We start from the raw sequence: 17,877 nt of genomic DNA on the forward strand, positions 1-17,877 counted from the left end.
GCAGTGGGAGCACAGACAGAGGCCGTCTAAATGAGGCTGGGGGGCTGTGAGATGGTCAGAGAAGACTTCCCATCAGAAACCATGCTTGAGCCAAGTACGAAATGGCAAGCAGTGAATAACCAGGCATAAACTAGGGTGGTGAGGGTGGGAAGGATGTTCAGACAGAAGGAACAACAAGGGCAAAGGCACAGGGGCATGAAGATGTATGGCCAGAGCAAAGTGTGGGTCTAGGGAGCCAGATGTAGAGGAGAGAGAGGTAGGAGCCACCTTGCAAAGGACCTTATGGCCCAAGCTAACCCTTGATCACCAGAGCCCACTGGGAGCCTACTGAAGGTCTTTAAACAAGAGAGTGAGGCATCGGAGCCCTAGACCTTGACCTCACCGAACCATTCTCTTGCTCTTCCTTCCCCGCTCTTTCTCTTCCCCCCATCACTCACCTGTACGTGCCTGCCCTCCTGTAGCCCCTGAAGAAGATGGCGGACCGCATCAGAAAGTACCAGATCTTGAACAATGAAGTATTTGCCATCCTGAACAAGTACATGAAGTCTGTGGAGACGGACAGCTCCACCGTGGAGCATGTGCGCTGCTTCCAGCCACCCATCCACCAGTCCCTGGCCACCACCTGCTAGGTAGAAGGCCCTGTAGGCCCTCAACCTGGAGGAAGAGGAGAAGCAGGAGTGAGAACGCCACAGCCAGCCCACAGTAGGGTCCAACTGGACAGCGTATGGGATGGACTACAACCAAACAAGAACCTCCCCAAGCCCATCCCCACTGCTCCCAAGGGTGGGCCTGTGCATGTTCTCCCATGACATCTCCATGGTGGGTTTCCATAGTGCAAATGAAAAAAAAAAAAAAGAACAGGGAAGTATGTGCTTTTTCTTTTTTTCCTCTGCTGTGCTAAGAGCCTGTAGCATCATCCTTTCCCCATCCAGTGGCCCCCCTCCACATCTTTGGTTGCTTCCCAAGATCTCCCAAGATGGTGACCTCCAACCCAGTACCCATGTGTGACCCCGGGCCTGACGTCTCAGTGATCAAGGAAAGGGCACAGCCGTTCTCAGATGTCAGCAGGCCAGTGGGCATGCCTCAGCTTACTGGCATCATCCTCTCTGCTGGCTCCCATGCCTCCAGCTCCCTGGGTGGCACCTTTTCCTGCTCTGGGGATTCCACTGCCAAGCACGCTCCTGGATTAGGTGATGCAAACACAGTGAACAGAGGAGGAGGTTCTTGGTACTTGGTATCGGCTCTGCCATTTCATAGACTTCCAGGAGCTACATCCTGACTCCCTCTCAGGGCAATCCTAGAGAGAACTCAAATTCATTTACAAGTGTATCCCACTGAGTAGAATTGGGAGTAGGAAGATGGTCAGGCCTGCTGTGAGGAAGCAATGTTTATGAACACAGCCAGGAATTCCATAGCCCGAAGAAGAAAGCTTTTAGGTCATCTCAACAGCTTGCTGATGAGGCCATTTTTTAATTCATTAAGCAAATGCTTAGAGGGCATCAGGCCACACAAGGTCATCATGGATACAGAGCTGAATAAGGCAGACATGGCACTGCCCATAGCATTGACCAGTAAACAAATTAGCGGCTTCCTCTTTGCCAGAATCCTCCATCAAAACAAACTCCCAAGAGAAAGAAAATATTAAGCCATTATTTTAACGTGAACAGAGAGGTAAGGGGTATAAATACTAGTCACTGAGCTTCTAATACCCAGAAGTAACACCAGGAGGGGACCTGTCTTAGTAAATGAGAACTTTCAGTGTCCTAGAAGCCAGAAGAGCCAACTTCCTCTTTTCTAATGTTCCTTAGAGTTTGGGGGTATGGATTCTACTCCTGTTTCTCAGGTTGAGCCAGAATTCCCCTGCAAAATCTCCCACCAAGCCTGGGGAAACTGTTTAGAAGGAGAGAAGTCTTTGGGAAGTGAATGTCTCATTCATGACAGAGCACATCATCATCAAGGAAAGTCTGTGTCCCTGAGCTTTGAAGAACATATATAGTGTCACATGTAATATTTCTCTCCCCAGCCCAGGGAGAAAACAGGAAAAAAAAAAAAAAATGGTAATACCCTCCCCCCAGGGCAGATGGGTCATTTGTAACCCATGGAAGGAGCAAAGGAAGGGCCCATAGCAAGAGGTTTGTGTAACACACTCATGCGCACCAGTGAGAAAGAGATGGGGCTCTCCACAGGGGAATCCAGAGGCCTCCTACAGCAGAACTTCCTGAGATTAGCAAATTTAAATGGAGATTCCTGGGCCCCTTCTCATACCTACTAATTCTGAATCTCTGGGGGTAGGTCCGAGGAATCCACACTTCCCACAAGCTATCTGTGTTATTCTGCTGCGTGTGGAAGTGAGAACCACTGCTGTAGAGGAATCATTCTGCTAACTGTGGGCTTCGGGCTACCTCTGAGCCAGGAGGCAAGACTTTCATAGGGAAGGAAGGTGGTTCCAAGGGGAAGCTGGCAGATCCCCCTTGAATGTTGCTTTGTGGAGAGTTGGATGGCTCACTCCGAAGAGATTGCTATTGCAACAGCTCATCCCCATCCCCGTCCCCCCAACCTAGATTTATGACCCCGAATTTGACCCTCTGGACAGAACCACATCATCCTCAAGAGACTTGATCCCAGTAAGTTGAGGTCTTTACTTTCAGGAGGGAGATTTCATTCCCCCGGCTTGCCAGCAGCACTTATTTATGAATACTGAGGAGGTTTAATATTCTTTCCTCACCGGCATTACTGCCTTTTTTATTTTTTGTGCGTGTTCAAGAACTAGGAAAAAAAATGCTTAAGTTTTAAAAAGTTAATTAAAGAATCTGTTTCAGAAACTGTCAAATGTACCATATTTGTATTAAGAGTTGTTGGGGACTTTTGTACAATGAATCTACATTTATTTATGGTGACTTATATTTACGCTTGTGATCAAATAATGATGTTAAATTCTTAAATCATATTTGCTATGCAGCTGAAGATATTTTGATTTGTATTTTTGGGGTACCTGTGTTGAGTTGATAAACATTTCCATCTCCATTAAAATTGCTTCAAAATTCGTGAAACCAGCATCTTGATCTTGATACCTGGTCCTATTGCAATCATTGCTAATTTGCGGAAGGCCACATTAATGACTGAGAAAACAAAGAGAATGGAAAAAGATAACAGGCCAGTACACCCTAAACTAACGGCTTATCTTGTTTTCTCACTGGGGAAATTACATCTGTACAAATTAATCAGCCCTGAGCCAGATACAGAGATAGTTCCTGCCCTTGGCAATTTCTTAGTCTTGCTGTGGTAACTATACACCTCAGGTCCCTAGTTTTACAAGGAAGAATGGGAACTGCTATTTAATGAGGCCGAATGCATGCGAACTCATAGTGACCGTATAGGATAGAGTAGAACTGCCCCATAGAGTTTCTAAGGAGCGCCTGGTGGATTCGAACTATTGACCTTTTGGTTAGCAGCTACAGCACTTAACCACTACGCCACCAGGGTTTCCAAATACAGGGTCGCTATGAGTGAGAATCATCTCGACGAGAAAGAGTTTGGGTTTTGGTTTTTAATGCATGCCGAAGGAGCCCTGGTGGCATGATGGTTAAGTGCTCAGCTACTAACCAAAAATTTGGTGGTTTGCAGTACAGGAAAGGTCAGCACAACTGGACTAAACCAAAAGCAGTTTCCTGAATAAACTGAATGCTTCAAAGGCCAGTGTGGCAGGGGTTTGGGGACCATGGTTTCAGGGGACATCTAGGTCAAATGGCATAATAAAATCTATTAAGAAAATATTATGCATCCCACTTTGGTGAGTGGCGTCTGGGGCCTTAAACGCTATCAAGCAGCCATCTAAGATGCATCAATTGGTCTTAGCCCACCTAGAGCAAAGGAGTATAAAGAACATCAAAGACACAAGGTAATGATGAGCCACCCAAGAGACAGGACCAGAGTTGTAAACTTTCACTTAAAGCACAAAAATTAAAAGAAAAAAAAAAAAAAATGGTGGTCTGAACCCACCAAGTGACTCTGCAGGAGAAAGACCTAGCAATCTACTTCTTTATAGATTAAAGCCAAAAAAAAAAAAAACCCACCCATGGAGTAGTTCTACTCTGTCACATGGGGTCACTATGAGTTGGGTTCAACTCAACAGTACCCAATAACAATATGTACCAAGAGGGCAGTGGTGGTTCAGTGGTAGAATTGTCGCCCTCCGGGGCTTTGATTCCCAGCCAACGAACCTCACACAGAGCCACTACCCATCTGTCAGTGGAGGCTTGTGCGTTGCTATGATACTGAACAGATTTCAGCAGAGCTTCCAAACTAAGGCGAACTAGGGAAGAAGGCCAGGTTATCTACTTCTGGAAATCAGCCAATGAAAACTCCACGGATCACACCAGCTTGATAGGCAGCCAGTCATGAGGATGGCCAGGACCAGGCAGCCTTTCATTCTATTGTGCATGGAGTTGCCATGAGTTGGGGGCCCACTGACATCAGTAACAGCATTGTGTGTCAGGCACCATGCTAAATTCTCTCCATCTGTTCCTTTTACTGAACCACAGTCACCTGTGGCATACTCCACATTTTCCACAGAGGCTACACAGTATGTTTATTTCCGTACAGTCACTAAGTGACAGAGTTGGCATTTGAACCCAGTTCCAAAGGCTGGGCTTTTGCTGTCACACCACAGTGGACGGTCAACCAGGCCAGACCCCAAAACTAGACCTGGGGGTTTGGCCACTGGACTTTTCAGGGACTTGGATCTATAAGACTGAGTACATCCTGGCATCAGGAGATGGTTAGCGTGGTACCTGGGAAGTTCCCAAGACTGATGGGAAAAGGCTGATGCCCAGAAACTTTTCAAACCCATCAGAAACACATTTGCTAGAAGGATGTGTTTAGTCCCAGCCTTGGAGTCTCACATTTCACATAGCACTGGCTTCCCTAAAGGCCACCCGCTGAGAGGAGTCCTAGGGCCATTACTGACTCCCTACTCCTGTGACCTTAGGCAGCCCTCAGACTCTTGGGACCTTGGTTTCCTAGTCTACCAAGTTAGACACAATAATCCAAGACCCTTTCCATCTCTGATATTCTGATTGCTAGGTAATTTCCAACTGGTTTAATTCGAGAGGCCTGACTACTTTGCATCCTCAAAATCTCAGTATGTCACAACCTCCAGGAATTCTCATGTTAGGGACCATGTATTTGAGCTAGTGTCACTGGGAAAATATTAGCCCTGAGCGATGCTCAGTGAAAAAGGATCCCTTGTTCAAATACATTTGGGAGATGCCTCGTGCCCTTTCCATTCCCGAAGATCCACAGCCCTGTGAGAACTCCAGCAGGACCTAGTTAGCCTGTGTCAACACCACACCTCCTCCATGGCTGTGACTTCAGAAACCCCTTCATTATCATCTGTGGAATATACTAAAAAGCACTGGGTTAAGGGCATGGAAGTCCGTGTTAAGATGTAACAAACTCCCACAGGAGAAGGGCCACTGACACAGTGACAACACCTGTGTACAGTTAGGGAAGCAGGGATTCACAAGTCAGGCACGTGGCAAAGTACCTAAGGATTGTGGATGGAAATGGGGAACCATCTTGATGAAGAGAGAGAATAGGGTAGCTGGGAAGAATGCACCCCAGGGAAGAAATTGTCTCTGGGAGCCTTGGATTGGTTGAAGGCTGGGACACCATGGCTTTGAGAAACACTTGTTGAACTCTCTCTGTTTGCAGACTATACACGATTCAAAATCTGTGGTGATCACTGACCAAAAGGAACTCACAGAGTTACATGAGGGATGAAACATAAACACATTGAACTAGAAAGCAAAGACTATTGTGAGTCTATAATCATCACCAGTATTTATTGAGCTTGCTCCATGCTAGCCATTAGAAACAATGCTTTATTCACTTAAACCTCAGAACAACTTTTAGGAGGTAAACCCAGTGCTGTCGAGTCGATTCCAACTCATAGCGACCCTATAGGACAGAGTAGAACTGCCCCATAGAGTTTCCAAGGAGCGCCTGGCGGATTCAAACTGTCGACCCTTTGATTAGCAGCCGTAGCACTTAACCACTATACCACCAGGTTTAGGAGGTAGGTACTACTATTTACTCCATTTTCCAGATGAAGATACTGAGGCAGAGGTTTTACAGTTGGTAAGGGATGGAACTAGAAGCCAAAGTCTGGGAAGTCTGGATCCAGGTTCAGGTTCTTAACCACTAAGCAAGTAGCACTATGCTGTGCCAGGTCTCTATCCTACAGGATCCCAAGAGAGGGGCACATCACATTTGGGGAGATCTGAGGGAGTCCTTCCAGCTGAAGTAAGATGGAGAGGGTGAGGCATTATCAGGGAGCCCTTCATGGAAGAGTTTCCATATGACTCTAAACTTAAAAAACGGTAATTTGAACACGCGGAGATGGAGGAGGGAGCATGGGAGCACCAAGAGGTTGAAAAGTAGTAATCTGCCTACATCAAATGTTGTCTGAGAGATGGCCTTGACCGTTACAGGCTTAGATTCAAGACAAAAGTGCTCCTTTTCTGAGCCCCATAACTTGAATGTCATACAAAACAAATTTCTTAAAGAACACTGGACATCTCTGTCACTCCAGGTCTGATGCTCAGTGCTGGCTCAGCACAACCTCTAATCAGACATTAGCTCTGGGACTAACATGTTCAGGCCCCAGGGTAATTGTTTTCCTTATCTCTTGCCCTGTCCTTGAAATGAAAGGCTATTGTGTCCATGTGCAATGAAGTTTGTGAATTGTGCTACACTGTTAGTAGACATGAGCTCTACTTGAACTGTGGGGAGGTTTGAGCTTTGGAGGCACATAGGTAAGAAAAAAGTAACATTAACGAGCTTGTCAAAGTCTTCCTCTCAGCCTGAACGCGTTAGGTTCTTGTGTAATGAAGTATCATTTTTTGGTAGAGCCAAAAATCCATTTTCTTCCTTTTTTTCATATTCTATTTCATAGCTCAGGAGGTATTTACAAATTAGAGCATTGTTCACAACAGTTACACATGATGGCTGGGAAACATTTTGCAATAATGCTCTCAATACATATTACTATTAAATATATATATATATAAACCCAGTGCCGTCAAGTTGATTCCGACTCATAGCGACCCTGTAGGACAGAGTAGAACCGCCCCCATAGAGTTTCCAAGGAGCACCTGGTGGGTTTGAACTGCCGACCCTTTGGTTCGCATCCATAGCACTTTAACCACTATGCCACCGGGGTTTCCAATATATATATATATATGTAGGCCTGATGTAACATGCACAAAACCTGATACCTGTTCTTCACCTTGGCAAGTAAATGGGCTAGGAATGTTGGATTTAAAATAGATTTTTATTAAATATATTTTAATGATGTTTAATTGCATTCTCAAGTTGATTTAAGTTCTCATGATTAATTTAATAAATATATTAATTTGATATTTGTTAACTATAATTTATATCTTCATTTTTGATCTTAATAGAAAGTTTTGAATACTTTAGAAGAATAAATTTTATGAAAACATTTAAAATCTATTTTTATCATGTTTAATTTAGATTTTTAATGAAAGTATATTCGAATTGTGTACATTTTGATTGGAATTATCAGGCTGAATTATATGAAATTGTAATATTTGTAGGTTAGAAATGATCGAATGTTGGCAATTTCATATCTTCAACCTTATACATTTTATTTTCTAATTCTTAGATCATTGAGAATGAGCAGACGATAAGATCACATGCAACACATTAGAACCGAGAAAAAGCCAAATAAACAGAAATCTATAGTATTTAACCAAAGCAAGTCTATGCCTAATAGAAATGTAATATACGTACTTAAAACAATACTGTGTTTAAATATTTAACCAAACAATGATGCTTTTGGTGACATTACAAAACAATAAAAAACAAAAACAAAAAAAACTGTTGCTGACAAGTTGATTCCAACTCATAGAGACCCTCCGTATAGAACAAAGTAGAACCGCCTCATGGGGTTTCCAAGGAGCAGTTGGTGGCTTAGAACTGTTCACCTTTTGATTGGCAGCCAAGCTCTTAACCAGTGTGCTACAAAACAATATTTACTAAAAATAATGAAAAATGTCTAGGTTTAATTTTAAAGATCTGAAAATTGATGCTAAAATAGTCAAACATTCAAGAAAAGTAAAAAATAATGAATACTATCTAGGAATGAGAATTGAAAATGAGATTAATTTAATGGGTGATAGAATGAGAGAAGATATCATACATGCTTTTTAAGTGTAAGTATTATTGAATATAACTGTAATAGGGAAAAAGATCATGTTATATTACCAAAATTTACTATGCATATTGTTAACAGTGAAGTAGAAATTAATCAGCATTTAATTTGTTCTTTACCTGTTATGAAAAGCACAGGTTTTGACTTCAGAGAAGAACAAAAACAACTTTCAACATTTTTAGACATTTATTTAAAAGATTGTCAGGGCAAGACTGTGATAATGACATTAACTGTTAGCCAAAATCTGAGCACTTCTTTGTTCCATAGTTTGAATTTGTTACTTGGAGACAAGGTGAAAACAGCACCTCTAATGATGTCATTTTTTGGAACAAAAGGGGGCTATGTACAATATTTTCTGGGTCTGCTCAATGATAGAACACATCAGATTTCACATTATAACCACTTTCAAACACTTGGGCTTGCTGACGACATGCTGTTAAAACAATTAGGTTTAATTTAGACAAGATATACAATGCACTAAAAGAGTTAAAGCAGAAGACCCTCAAATAAAGAATGAATTTTGATCTTAGGGAAAAATAAAATTAATTTTGCATTTGTACTAACTCAGTTATTTGGTATGTCAGTTTGTCGTACTCTGGGGGGTTGTGTGTTGCTGTGATGCTGGAAGGTATGCCAGAGGTACTCAGATACCAGCAGGGTCACCCCTGGAGGACAGGTTTCAGCTGAGCTTCCAGACTAAGACAGACTAGGAAGAAGGACCCGGCAGTCTACTTCTGAAAAGCATTAGCCAGTGAAAACCTTATGAATAGCAGCGGACTATTGTCTGATATACTGCTGGAAGATGAGCCCCCCCAGGTTGGAAGGCACTCAAAAGATGACTGGGGAAGAGCTGCCTCCTCAAAGTAGAGTCTATCTTAATGATGTGGATAGAGTAAAGCTTTCGGGACCTTCATTTGCTGATGTGGCACGACTCAAAATGAGAAGAAACAGCTGCAAACATTCATTAATAATCAGAACCTGGAATGTACAAAGTATGAATCTAGGAAAATTGGAAATCATCAAAAATGAAATGGAATGCATAAACATCAATATCCTAGGCATTAGTGAGCTGAAATGGACTGGTATTGACCATTTTGAATTGGACAATCATATAGTCTACTATGCTGGGAATGACAACTCAAAGAGGAATGGTGTTGCATTCATCGTCAAAAAGAACATTTCAAGATCTATCCTGCAGTACAACGCTGTCAGTGATAGGATAATATCCATACGCCTACAAGGAAGACCAGTTAATACGACTATTATTCAAATTTATGCACCAACCACTAGGGCCAAAGATGAAGACATAGAAGATTTTTATCAGCTGCTGCAGCCTGAAATTGATAGAACATGCAATCAAGATGCATTGATAATTACTGGCAATTGGAATGCAAAAGTTGGAAACAAAGAAGAAGGATCAGTAGTTGGAAAATATGGCCTTGGTGATAGAAACAATGCCGGAGATCGAATGACAGAATTTTGCAAGACCGACAAATTCTTCATTGCAAATACCTTCTTTCACTGACATAAACAGTGACTATACACATGGACCTCGCCAGATGGAACACACAGAAATCAAATTGACTACATCTGTGGAAAGAGACAATGGAAAAGCTCAATATCATCAGTCAGAACAAGGCCAGGGGCTGACTGTGGAACAGACCATCAATTGCTCATATGCAAGTTCAAGCTGAAACTGAAGAAAATCAGACTAAGTCCACGAGAGCCAAAATATGACCTTGAATATATCCCACCTGAATTTAGAGACCATCTCAAGAATAGATTTTTTGCATTGAACACTAGTGATCACAGACCAGACGAGTTGTGGAATGACATCAAGGACATCATCCATGAAGAAAGCAAGAGATCATTGACAAGACAGGAAAAAAAGAAAAGACCAAGATGGATGTCAGAGGAGACTCTGAAACTTGGTCTTGAGCGTCGAGCAGCTAAAGCAAAAGGAAGAATTCATGAAGTAAAAGAGCTGAACATAAGATTTCAAAGGGCCTCTCGAGAAGACAAAATATTGTAACGACATGTGCAAAGAGCTGGAGATGGAAAACCAAAAGGGAAGAACACTCTTGGCGTTTCCCAAGCTGAAAGAACTGAAGAAAAAATTCAAGCCTCCAGTTGCAATAATGAAGGATTCCATGGGGAAAATATTAAATGATGCAGGAGGCATCAAAAGAAGATGGAAGGAATACACAGAGTCATTATACCAAAAGAATTAGTCGAAATTCAACCATTTCAAGAGGTGGCATATGATCAGGAACCGATGGTACTGAAGGAAGAAGTCCAAGCTGCTCTGAAGGCATTGGCGAAAACAAGGCTCCAGGAATATGGAATATCGATTGAGATGTTTCAACAAACAGATGCAGCGCTGGAGGCGCTGGCTCATCTATGCCAAGAAATATGGAAGACAGCTTTCTGGCCACTAACTGGAAGAGATCCATATTTATGCCTATTCCCAAGAAAGGTGATCCAATCGAATGTGGAAATTAGACAACAATATCATTAATATCACATGCAAGCAAAATCCTCCTGAATATCATTCAAAAATGGCTGCAGCAGTATATCGACAGGGAACTGCCAGAAATTCAGGCTGGTTCCAGAAGAGGACTTGAAACCAGGGATATCATTGCTGATTTCAGGTGGATCCTGGCTGAAAGCAGAGAATACCAGAAGGATGTTTACCTGTGTTTTATTGACTATGCAAAGGCATTCAACGGTGTGGATCATAACAAACTATGGATAACACTGCGAAGAATGGGAATTCCAAAACACCTAATTGTGCTCATGAGGAACCTTTACATAGATCAAGAGGCAGTTGTTCGGACAGAACAAGGGATACTGATTGGTTTAAAGTCAGGAAAGGTGTGCGTCAGGGTTGTATTCTTTAACCATACGTATTTAATCTGTATGTTGAACAAATAATCCTAGAAGCTGGACTGTATGAAGAAGAATGGGGCATCAAGATTGGAGGAAGACTCATTAACAACCTGCATTATGCAGATGACACAACCTTGCTTGCTGAAAGTGAAGAGAACTTGAAGCACTTCCTAATGAAGATCAAAGACCACAGCCTTCAGAATGGATTACACCTCAACATAAAGAAAACAAAAACCCTCGCAACTGGACCAATGAGCAACATCATGATAAACGGAGAAAAGATTGAAGTTTTCAAGGATTTTATTTTACTTGGATCCACAATCAACAGCCCTGGAAGCTGCAGTCAAGAAATCAAAACAGGCATTGCACTGGGTAAATCAGCTGCAAAGGGCCTCTTCAAAGTGTTGAAGAGCAAAGATGTCACCCTGGAGACTAAGGTGCGCCTGACCCAAGCCATGGTATTTTTTATCGCACCATATGCATGTGAAAGCTGGACAATGAATAAGGAAGAATGAAGAAGAGTTGACGCCTTTAAATTGTGGCGTTGGCGAAGAATATTGAATATTGGACTGCCAAAAGAAGGAACAAATCTGTCTTAGAAGAGGTACAACCAGACTGCTCCTTAGAGGCAAGGATGGTGAGACTGCGTCTTACATACGTTGGACATGTTTTCAGGAGGGATCAGTCCCTGGAGAAGGACATCATGCTTGGCAGAGTACAGGGTCAGCGGAAAAGAGGAAGACCCTCAACGAGGTGGATTGACACAGTGGCTGCAACAATGAGCTCAAGCATAAGAACGATTGTAAGGATGGTGCAGGACTGGGCAGTGTTTTGTTCTGTTGTACATAGGGTCGCTATGAGTCGGAACCGACTCGACGGCACCTAACAACAACAACATTGCATACTATTAATAACACTACAAAAAAAATCAAAGACATCTAAGTTTGTCAAATTTACTTCAAAAGGATTAAAAATATTTTTGCAAATTTGGGAGAAACTGGTTTTCCTAAATGAAAATGCATATGAAATATGCAGCAAAAATAGCATTCCAATAAAATATAAGGAAATTAAAACAAGGAAACAACATTTAGCATGACTAAGAAGGAGGTTAACATACAAATAATCCCAAACTAATTTTTTTATAGTGTCTGGCCATTATAGGTCAAAATACTGTCTTTATCGAAGACAGGTCCTAACAAATTGAGCCATAAACTTCCAGAATTGAACAATTTGAGAGAACAATTCAAGAAATGAATCTATGAATCTAGATGTTGCTTTAAGAGACAATAAAAATTGCAGTATAAAGGATAGTAGTTCACATAATAAAATAAGAATATTTCGTAATATTTTCTGTGATAACACTAATTATATGTGATCCATTACAATAGTTAAGCATAATATGTTAAATGCATGATTCATTTCTGAATCTAAGTATCCCTTCAAAAATCTTACAATTCCAGTTGCTACTTGTTGTCAGAGCTACTTGTCTCAAGTTGCTCTAACTTGAAATTAATTAAAAAAAAAAAAAAAGCAAACTAAGAGCTACAATGACTCAAAAAAGCACTTGACCACTTGCCAAAACCCACAAAGAGGTGCGTTGGAAGTAAGCCCTGGAGATCTGCTTCTTAAAGGCCAGAGCCTTGAAAACCCTATGCAGCAGTTCTACTCTACACACAAGGGGTCACCACGAGTCAGAATCGATTGGACAGCAACTGACAACAACAACAAATGGCGTTACTAACATTAAAAACATTTAGAACACAAATTATATTCAAATCTTGAATTCTAAGAACATAATTTTGCCAACAGGAAGGCAAGAAAAAGAAAATCTATAGAATAAATACATATCAGTTTATGAATTACATATGTCTTTATTTTATCCATCCAAACATCACTTACCCAACAACAGAACACCAAAAATGTACAATGATAAATTCATTCATCTCTGATATTTTTGCCAACTTTCGGTCATATACACACCATGACTTTACATAGACCTTATTGTGTATAATAAAAGTATGTTTTGTCAACTTGGGAGAGCAAAACATATTTTATAACAGTGTATTAGCATGATTTATAACTTTCAATTATTTAGAGACGCATGACATGTGGTACTTTTACCCTAGGCCCTGCAAACGCTAGGCGGGGCTGGCTCTGCTCTTGCATTTGGCTCCCCTAAAAAAATAAAGTCCAAGGTGGGAAATGAACAGGACACATATTATATTGCTTCCCTCCATGCAAAGAAGAGAATAACCAGCCCCCCACACCAGCCCCCACCTGACCCATCTGGTTTGATTTACTCTGATTTCCTCTGTCTGAGCTCCTTTCTGGGCCAATTCCCTGCACGATCCCAGATGCTTCACTGTCTGGCTGGCCCAGAGCTTCCGGCAGAATGGGGAAAGGGCAGGGTTTCCCTGGGAAAATATGCTGGGAGATGCTATCATGGCTAAAAATATGTGGCCTCAACACTCCACTCTAATTAATCAGAATACAAACCCAGGGATTCCTGCCTGCTGGGGTTTCAGACTGACAGGAAAGGGGGAAACCAAAAAGCCCCTGGATAGGGTTTTTAAAAACAGTTTCTGAAAGGAGCCCAGCCTGGGAATGAGCCTGGGAAAGCTGGTTGGACTCATTGGTGCTGCAATCAGGAAAAGGGTGTCTCTAGGTAGAGCAGTGTGGGTTCAGCCCATTACCACTGCCATATGCTAACATTTCATATATTCCTCCTGTCCCTCCCATGCAAATATCATCATCCCCATTGTACACATGAGCAAAGACCCAGACTCAGAAAACAACCACAAACCAGATACCGTTGAGTCGATTTTGACTAATGGCGACCCTATGTATGTCGGAGTAGAACTGTGCTCCATAGGCTGCATTTTTAAGTACTTCTGAGGGTTCCAGGCTCTCCATTCCTCCCAGGAATGCTCCCCTCACCACTACCTCCAACCCCAGTCTTCACAGACTAAGGCTTTCAGTCATATTTTGAACAGGACTTAAAATGGCTCTTCCTGCTGTGGGGACCATGGTCTCGGGGAACACATAGCTCAGATGGCATAACATAGTTTATAGAGAATATGTTCTGAATTCTACTTTGGTGATTAGCGTCTGGTGTCTTAAAAGCCTGTGAGAGGCCATCTAGGATACTCCACTGGTCTCACCCCTTCAGGAACAAGGAAGAATGAAGAAAATTAAAGACATGAGGGAAAGATTAGTCCAAAGGGCTAATGGACCACAACTACCACGGCCTCCACCAGACTGAGTACAGTACAGCTAGATGGTGCCCAGCTACCGCCACTGACTACTCTGACAGGGATCACAATAGAGTGTCCCGGACAGAGCTGGAGAGAAATATAGAACAAAATTCTAACTCACAAAACAAAAGACCAGACTTACTGGTTTGACAGAGACTGGAGAAACCCTGAGAGTATGGCCTCTGGACACCCTTTTAGCTCCATAATGAAGTCACTTCTGAGGTTCACCCTTCACCCAAAGACTAGACAGGCCCATAAAACAAAACGAGACTAAAGGGGCACACCTGCCCAGTGGCAAGGACTAGAAAGCAGAAGGGGACTGGCAAGGTGGTAATAGGGAACCCAAGGTCAAGAAGGGAGAATGTTGACATGTTGTGGAGTTGTTAACCAATGTCAAAATACAATATGTGTACTAACTGTTTAATGAGAAACTAGTTTGTTCTGTAAACCTTCATCTAAAGTACAACAAAAAAATTACACTAAAAAAAAAAAAAAGCCCCTTCCTCCTGGAAGCATAAGTTCCAGTCAGCCTGTTAAATACCTTCCACATACTCTGTGCTTGACCTTCATGATATTTATCAAAGTTATAGTTAAAAGTTAATTGTGTGGCCATTTAATGAACACAGTCCATGAGTGCAGGGACTTCATCTGCCTTGTTCACCACCTTCATTCCTGCGCCATTTCAGTATGTGACACATAAGCGTTCCATCTGTATCTGCTGAATGAATCATTTCCTCCACACACACACACCCCAAAAACCTCGCCATGTAATTGGTATCAACAAGTTGAAACCAGTTACCAACAACTATACTCCAACTCATGATGACCCCCTGAGTGCCAGAGAACCGTGCTTCATAGGGTTTTCAGTGGCTGATTTTTCACCAGACCCTTCTTCAAAGGCATCTCTGAGTGTACTTGAGCCTCCAACCTTTCAGTTAGCCATTTACACCACCCAGGGACTTTGTCAGCAAATTAACCCACCTTAAAGCATCAGCTATCATAGAAGAGAATAAAGGGCTCATTGTCTGATGCTGGCTGTAAGTGTTATGGATTGTACTATAGCTGGCACCAGACAATGAGCCCCTCCTTGGTGGAGCAAACAGTTAAGCGCTCGACTACTAGCCAAAAGATGGCAGTTCAAACCCACCCAGAGGTGTTTCAGAAGACAGGCCTGGCGATCCGCTTCTGAAAGGTCACAGCCATTGGATATCCTACGGAGCAGTTCTACTCAGCACACATGGGGTCGTCATGAGTCGGAATAGATTCCACAGCAGCTAACAACAACAACGACAACATATAGGGCTGTAGTTAGCAAGTAATTAGTAAGAGCTAGACAGGAGTGACAGGGACAAACTCAAGAAAGGAACAGAGTAAGGGATGAGTGTGAGCTTGGGGTGAGAGTGTGGAGGTAGAGCCTGATGAGAGTAGTTCATGATGTTGTTAATGTTCTGTCTCAGGACCCTCTTTGGCCAAGAGTGTCAGCAAAAAACGGTAACTAGTTAAGACCTGGGTTGTTGGAAACCCAGCTCTGCCACTAATTAAAAAAAAAAAAAAATTTTTTTTCCACTAATTAGGAAGTTCTTAATCTCTTTGAGCATCAGTTTCCTTATTTATAAGATAGGAGTAATAACAATGGTCATGCCTACTCCTTGAGGTGGTGCAAGGACTAAACGATATGATGCATGAGTCACAAGGCTATTGTCACTGATCAATAACTGGCACTGATACTGAAAAGAGGGTCAAGCCAGCCAGAGTCGTTCCTTTTTTTTCCTCTGCAGTTAGGCCTCGAGGCCCCACTTCCTTCCCTTCAATCTGGGTTTCCACTCAAGACTCCCTAGGGAAGGACAAAATGTATTATGGAGGATCTCACTTATCCCTACTCCTCATCCAGTCCAAAGCTATCTTCCAACAGATTCAAGAACCTAAAAACCTAGGTGAAGAAGAAGAAACCAGCTCAAGGAGACGATGTCAAAACATAGGAGGCCAGAGGGTCAGAAAATATTGTTCCTGAAAACCAGAGGGAAGGCCTGGTTACAACTGTAGTTCCTTCTTGGCAGAGTCTTTAGATCCTAGGAGATGATAGATAGATTAGATAGATAGATAGATAGACAGACAGACACATAGATAGATAAAGTAGGTATGTAGGTAGATAGATACATAAATAAGTAGGTAGGTAGGTAGATAGGTAGATGGTTGGATGCTATTGAGTCAAATCTGACTCCTGAGAATCTTATGCACAACAGAAGAAAATGTTGCTCTGTCATCCTCACAGTTGCTGACATGCTCAGAACCATCATTGCAGCTATTGTGCCAATCTATCACTGAGGATCTCCCTTAGTCTCACTGGCCCTCTACTTCACAAAAATGATCTCCTTCTCCAGTTATTGATTCCTCTTGATGAAGCTAGTTGGGTGATGTTCTGTTGTGAATCATAAGGCTCTCGGTGGCCAGTTTTTGGAAGTAGATCACCTTTCTACCTAGTCTGTCAAAGTCTGGAAGTTCTGCTGAGACCTGTCCACCATGGATGACCATACTGGTATTTGAAATACCAGTGAAATAGCTACCAGCATCATAGCAATACACAAGCCACCACAGTACTGATAGATAGGTGGTGGTAACTGCAGGAGGAAGCCAGAATTAATTCTCAGAAACAGAAGCCTGAGGCCGGGGTCCATAAATGGGTTTCCCATGTACCCATTTCCTACCCCAACAGAGGGCAAGGAGAGAATCTGCTCCTTGCCCTTTCTAGCTCCAAGAGGCTGTTGGGATTTCTCAGCTGGTAGCCACATCACTTCCATCGCTGCTTCTGTCATCACATTGCCTTCTCCTTTGTCTCTGATCATCCTCCTGCCTCCCCCTTGTAACAACCCTGATGATTACATTGTGCCCACCCAAACAATCTACGATAATCTCTTCATCTCAGATCTACAAAGGGACATACAAAGTCCCTTTTACCATGTAAGGTAACATATTCACAGGTTCCAGGGATTAGGATGTGGAATATTGGAGGAGCTAATATTCAGCCTGAAGTTCCTGAGTGACGTAAATGGTTACCAGACTCAGCTGATAACTGAAAGGTCAGCAGTTTGAGTCCATCCAGAAGCCCCTTAGAAGAAAGGCCTGGTGATATACTTCCAAAAAATAAGCCATTGAAAATCCTATGAAGCGTAATTGTATCCTGATGTATATGGTGTTGCCATGAGTCAGAATTGACTCAGCAGCAATTGGTTTGTTTTTTCCTGTTTGTTGTTTTAGTATTCGGCCCATCAAAAGCCCTTTTGGAGGAATCAACTTCCAAAATTCCACTTGGAAAATTCTACAAGTGTAACTGTACAAATGGATGAAGATGCATGTTTAAGGATGTCAATTACAGTAGAGTTTATAATATGAAAATCTGAAAACAATTTGTTCTGCTGATAATTGGGAGAAAAATAATCCAGAAAAACTATTGAATATCTACACATTAGGATATTCTAAAAAGATATGCTATTTTTAAAA

General features: G+C 42.2%; 1 protein-coding gene across 7 annotated transcripts in view; it reads left to right on the forward strand.

Moving 5' to 3' along the window:
• Positions 1-12,660, forward strand: part of CYFIP2 (cytoplasmic FMR1 interacting protein 2) — a 164,366-nt gene extending 151,706 nt beyond the window's left edge. For all 7 annotated transcript variants that reach the window (XM_064278789.1, XM_064278786.1, XM_064278799.1 and 4 more), the window contains exon 31: positions 462-12,660. In XM_064278789.1, the coding sequence (XP_064134859.1) occupies positions 462-629 (168 nt within the window). In that variant the 3' untranslated portion in view covers positions 630-12,660. The remainder of the gene's footprint in view (positions 1-461) is intronic.
• The last annotated feature ends 5,217 nt before the right edge of the window (positions 12,661-17,877 follow it).

This window comes from Loxodonta africana, chromosome 2, assembly GCF_030014295.1.
Source record: "Loxodonta africana isolate mLoxAfr1 chromosome 2, mLoxAfr1.hap2, whole genome shotgun sequence".
Lineage (NCBI taxonomy): Eukaryota > Metazoa > Chordata > Mammalia > Proboscidea > Elephantidae > Loxodonta > Loxodonta africana.